General features: G+C 43.3%; 1 protein-coding gene across 1 annotated transcript in view; it reads left to right on the top strand.

The window, feature by feature from the left end:
• The first annotated feature begins 2144 nt into the window (after positions 1-2144).
• aifm5 (apoptosis inducing factor mitochondria associated 5) overlaps positions 2145-6000 on the top strand; it is a 28272-nt gene continuing 24416 nt past the window's right edge. Inside the window, exons 1-7 of the mRNA XM_029668744.2 lie at positions 2145-2519; positions 3171-3261; positions 4459-4568; positions 4703-4812; positions 4994-5038; positions 5275-5356; positions 5463-5575. Of these exons, the coding sequence (XP_029524604.1) occupies positions 2504-2519; positions 3171-3261; positions 4459-4568; positions 4703-4812; positions 4994-5038; positions 5275-5356; positions 5463-5575 (567 nt within the window). The 5' untranslated portion in view covers positions 2145-2503. The remainder of the gene's footprint in view (positions 2520-3170; positions 3262-4458; positions 4569-4702; positions 4813-4993; positions 5039-5274; positions 5357-5462; positions 5576-6000) is intronic.

The raw sequence follows: 6000 nt of genomic DNA, 5'->3' as shown, positions 1-6000 counted from the left end.
AGGGCATTGTTATCCTGAAACAGGAAAGGGCCTTCCCCATATTGTTGCCACAAAGTTGGAAGCACAGAACCGTCTAGAATGTCATTGTATGCTGTAGCGTAAAGTTTTCCCTTCACTGGAACTAAGGAGACTAAAAAAACATCCCCAGACCATTATTCCTCCTTCACCAAACTTTATAGTTGGCACTATTTGGCTGCCATCCGCCAAACCCAGATTTGACTGCCAGATGGTGAAGCATGATTCATCAGTCCAGAGAACAAGTTTCCACTGCTCCAGAGTTCAATGGCAGTGAGCTTTACACCAATCCAGCCAACGCTTAGCATTACGCATGGTGATCTTAGGCTTGTGTGCGGCTGCTCGGCCATGGAAACCCATTTCATGGAGCTCCCAATGAACAGTTCTTGTGCTGACGTTGCTTCCAGAGGCAGTTTGGAACTCGGGAGTGAGCGTTGAAACGGAGGACAGACAAATTTTACAAATTTCAGCACCTGGTGGTCCGGTTCTGTGAGCTTGTGTGGCCTACCACTTTACGGCTGAGATGTTGTTGCTCCTAGACGTTTCCACTTCACAATAACAGCACTCACAGTTGACCAGGGCAGCTCTAGCAAGGCAGAAATTTGATGAACTGACTTGTTGGAAAGGTGGCATCCTATGACGATGCCATTTAAAAGTCACTGAGCTCTTCAGTAAGGCCATTCTACTGCCAATGTTTGTCTATGGAGATTTCATGGCTGTGTGCTCGATTGTATACACCTGTCAGCAACGGGTCTGGCTGAAATTACAGAATCCACTAATTTGAAGGGGTGTCCACATACTTTTGTGTATATAGTGTATAAAGCAACTCCAGGGCAGAGAGCCAGGATGGTGGACATGATTGTCTGGAAGAAGCAATGTGCCAGCTCAACCCAAACAGGACAAAAAGGCACCGGAACATCCCAATGTGCATCACAATGCAGTGAGCCAGTAGAAGGCCATGTTGGATTCAGGCAGATGTATTGGACTAGCAATGAATCAAAGCTCACTTCTAAATGATAAGGAGGTGACTTAACAGACCAATCCTGGAGGCGCAAGTTATACCACAGTGGGGGCAAGTTGTTGAGCTAGGGAGAGGGTGTCAGAGTCCAGGATTATATTTTCTTTAATTGGAGCATCCCAGTTGTCTTAAAGATCCTCAAAGAGGCTGGTGACTTGGAATGCTTGTTGTTGCCATGGCAAGCAGTCTGTTGCTTTTTATATATCCAGACAAAGGTATTTGAGTGTATATGATGGGCATATTAGATTTATAACACTTTTGAAGTACACAAAAATAGTGTTGAGTACAGGTCATAAGTGCGGTACACAAATCTGGAAAAAGTATCTAATTTAAAACGTGTACTTCTACAGGTGATTAAAACACCATTTAATGGTATTGTGGAAGCCATATTGGATTTTGGACACCAAATTGGATTTGGAGTCAAGTCTAGGAGTGGCCCCTAACGTAATTGCAAGTGTAGGGGCTGAACATATAGAATACACAGAGGAACAGTTAACAGGAAAACATGACAGTTTTCAGAGTCTGAGATCACTTGCCTTAGAGCCGATTCCGGTAGGCACAACATCATAAAGCGTGTAACTTTATGCATTTTGTCAGGCAGGCCATACAGCACTAGAGCACATTTGACTTGGAAAGTTGTCTATTGAACAGTTACTAAAGAGTTAACTTCATCATAAATATTCAAAGTTGATATATATGCCTATTGTATCTGCGTGTTTACAGGTTTATATTTCCAAAATGCTTTAAGATATTCTAATGCTGTTTTTTTTTCATGTATGTGGGGCAGACAATTTACTATTTGTATTTCACATTTTTGCAATATCAAAGCTTGCAATATTGGGTTACATGAGTTTATGTGGCCCCCTCTCACAACAAATTATTTCCCATTTGTAATTGGCAATGAAACAAATTTTCACAACAAAAAAATATTTTCATTATGGCCATTGGGCAACCAACATGATGATAAAACATTGATTTTGTAACGATGATTTGAATGAATGAGCAACCCAAAGGTTTACGCAAGTTGTGCATTCTCACTCATTCATTGTGAACGTTAGTGCCTCGTCAGCCTTTCTCTATGCTGCTGTTGTGTCACACAGAAAGGCTTGCTCTTCTCTTCAACAATAACGACTAACGACAAAACTCTAAGCAAAATCACAAACATTACCGGATCTACATCCAGTTATTCACTTTAGATTGTTAAAATACAGTTATTTTTTGTGCAATATTTTCAGTGCTCCTCAACTTTTCCTGCACTTTTACCGACCTGTCAAATAATCGAGGGGCCGAGGGATGAGGGTTGGAGCAGGTTTGGTTGCGGAGGAAACGGACTATTGTCCCATCGCGATAGGTGCTTTCAGCTAATGCAAAGACTGCCTCCGGACACTTTTATAAAACAAACTTGAATTCTTATCACATGTTCGTTGAGGACTATTGAGGAACGTCTGTAATTACTGTAGAATCAACGGGATGTCTGGAAGGCCACGTGAGTACCGTTTTTTTGTGTTAAAAAAAGGATTTAGTAATGGTTGAATGAGTAAGATAGACTGGTGAGTAAAAGTCCGCTCACGACTCACCTGTCAAATCATCCAGCACATTGTAAAGGCTCTCTCTCATGCGTTGCGTAATTCTCCTGTGATGTTGCAGGCAGGTGGATTGTCCATTCTGCTCCACTGTAAATTGTAATCTCGCTGTGTTATACACCATGTTCATGTGTTTTAGAAACTATGAGAGAATGACATACTTACTCACACACCTACAACATCCTTGGGTACATTTTTAAATAAGTTAACCACTTTTTTATAGAAAATAAGATGTTTGTACAAGCACACCTGATACGTTTTCTTCTTGAATATTTGATTATCTTACTTTCATGAGCAGTTTATGGAGAGGACAGAGTTGACAATAAACCCAGATGTCTTTTGTCCTCTTATGTGAGTCACCCTTCACACACACAGAGAGAATGGGTCAACAACTTCTAACACTCCTGTCTGTGTGTGTGTGTGTGTGTGTGTGTGTGCCCGTGTGTGTGTGTGTGTGTGTGTGTGTGTGTGTGTGTGTGTGTGTGTGTGTGTGTGTGTGTGTGCCCGTGTGTGTGCGCGTGTGCGCCCGTGTGTGCGGGGGGGTGTAATCACAGATTGTAGCGAGTTGCTGGACGTCGACCCAGACGAAGCTTCTGAAGAGCTGACAGAGGTGGTGTGTCTGGAGTCAGAACTAAAGGACGGACAGTAAGAAAGAGAGGGGAGAGGGGGGGAGAGATATATATATATATATATATATATATATATATAAGACAGATGGTGTGTCTGGAATCAGAACTACAGAATGGTCAGTAATAATAATATAATTTTTTAAATAACGTTTAAACCGTAATTTCCTTTCTTATTCAACTTCTCAAAGTATTCTCATACCCATACAGGACTTCTTTCCACCTGTTAACGATGATGACGTAGTGGTGGAGAGTCGGCTACAAAATAATTGTTTCCTCGACTCCCATTTATGAGTGTCAAGATTCTTATTCCACTAAGAATGGACTCCTAAGATTCAGTATTTTTGGAACAGATGGGACTGATTAGTTGCCATACTTCCGACATCACAAACACACGCATGGAGAGACGGAGAGAGAGGGGAGGGGCACAGTATAGGCAGGTGGGCCACCAGGGAGACCAAGTCAGAACTGCGAACTAGGCCTATTAAATCGGCAATCAAAAGCTGTTTCTCACAAAGGAATGCTGTACCCCAACATTTCTAAGCTTGCAATGTCTCTCAACTTCAGTAAAGCCGGGCCATTCATCAATGAATAGGCTAGGATGCTAAGAGGAGCTAGATGAAAAACAGGGTGATAGCCAAGCAGTTAAGCGATTGGGTTAGTAACTGAAAGGATGCTGGTTCAAATCCCTGCGATGATTAGGTGAAAGCTGTCGATGTGCCCTTGAGCAAGAAACTTAACCCTAATTGCTCCTGTAAGTCGCTATGGAAAAAGAGCTTCTGCTAAAATGACACAAAACAAAACACAATGCATGGTTCTGTTCACAGGTTCTGTTCACAGGTTCTGTTCACAGCGTGGTAGCCAGGCACCCAGATAGTGGAGAAGTTGAACCTCGCGCTTAAGTGCTCTAAGTTGTTGCGGAAATTGACCTACTATGCTGTTTACCATCTACATCATATCGATGAATTACCTTTACACAACTTTCCCCAGGTCTTTATAGCCTATCGCCTAGTTAGGCTATAACACAACAAAAAAATATATGTTTTGTGATTCAAATGTTTGGGTATTTTCTTAAATTTAAGGATCCACGTTTCATCACACCCTATTCAGTTAGAAAGAGGGAAGAGAGGATGGAGATAGAGAAAACATGGGTCAGAAAGCACAGAGAGACAGATCAGTACATGTTGTACACACATTCGTTTGTGTGTGTGTGTAGGATGATGGAGGTGGAGGTGGGACGTCACAATGTTCTGTTGGTACGGAGTGAAGGCATATACAGCGCCATCGGCAACCAGTGTACACACTACGGAGCTCCCTTGAGCAAAGGTGAGGAAGTACAGTCAGTGTGTGTGTGTGTCCCTGTGAGTGCATGTTTTCCAAGTCATGTACTGTACACAACGTATTGGTTGTTATAATAGTGTATTGTGTGTGCATGTGTGTGTGCGCGCGTGTGTGTGTAGGGGTTCTATCAGGGCACAGGGTGCGATGCCCGTGGCACGGTGCCTGCTTCAACATCCAGACAGGAGACCTAGAGGAATACCCTGGCATGGACTGTCTACCCTGTCACACGGTAGGGAGGGAGAGGGTGGCAGGGAGGGAGAGGGAGGTAGGAGAGGGGAAGGGAGAAATATAGAAAGAGAAACCTTGAGGAATACCCAGGCATGGACTGTCTGCCACAAGGTGGGTCTAACAGACAGACAGGCAGGCAAGAAGACAGGCTTTGATTGACTTTGTTTGATATATTTTTTCAGGTGAAAGTCGAAAACAACAAAGTGTATGTGTCCGTAAACAAAAAGGTAAGCATCACTTTTAAAAATCGCATTGCTTTTTAAAATGGCTGAATATTACAACATGCTGCATTTGCCGTCAAGCTGAAGCTCTCAATTTGGTTTGGATTTACTGTTACTGTTGCCTTAACCGTGTTATACAGAAACAGTAAGAGCCGAAAAACTATTTGAGTTAGTTATAGATGGATCATAAAGCAGTTATGAATTCTTTATGTCACTCTATGTCATGTGGTGTTTGTCTGTAGGCAGCGAGACAGACCAAACGAATAAAGTGTATGGGATCCAGAGTAGAAGGTGTCATCCACACCATCCTACTGCTCGGGGGAGGTGAGGACGGGATACTGGGGCTCAGTGTGCGCACAAGTGCCTTGTGTGTATGTGGTTGCTTGCGTGAGTGTGCGTGATGGTGTGCTCTCTCTCTCTGTAAGCGCAGGGTCTGCGTCGTTAGTGTGTGCGGAAACTCTGAGACAGGAGAACTTTGGAGGCAGAATCATCATGGTAACCAGGGACAACCTTCTGCCCTATGACAAAACACGACTCAGCAAGGTAAATTACCCAAATTCTGTATCTTCTGCAAAATTCCCAGGTTTTTCCAGAAATCCTGTTTGTAGGATTCCAGATTTCCTGCTCATTCCCTTCTTATTCTGGGCTCCCGAGTAGCACAGCGGTCTAAAGCACTGCATCTCAGTGCAAGAGGCGTCACTGTAGTCTCTGGTTTGAATCCAGGCTGCCTCACATCTGGCTGTGATTGGGAGTCCCATAGGGCGGTGCACAATTGGCCCAGCGTCATCTGGGGTAGGCAGTCATTGTAAATAAGAATTTGTTCTTAACTGACTTGCCTAGTTAAATAAAACCTTCTGGGCATCAACCGACCAGGATTTCTGAATAACCTGTGAGCATAACCAGAACTCTACAACCCTAGAGCTTACTCTCCCAAATCCTTAGCTTATGTTTCTATTCTGGTAGGGGCA

Source organism: Oncorhynchus nerka, linkage group LG9a, assembly GCF_034236695.1.
Source record: "Oncorhynchus nerka isolate Pitt River linkage group LG9a, Oner_Uvic_2.0, whole genome shotgun sequence".
NCBI classification, from domain to species: domain Eukaryota; kingdom Metazoa; phylum Chordata; class Actinopteri; order Salmoniformes; family Salmonidae; genus Oncorhynchus; species Oncorhynchus nerka.
The sequence above is the reverse complement of the archived record's forward strand: the minus strand, read 5'-3'. Positions and strand labels throughout refer to the sequence as shown.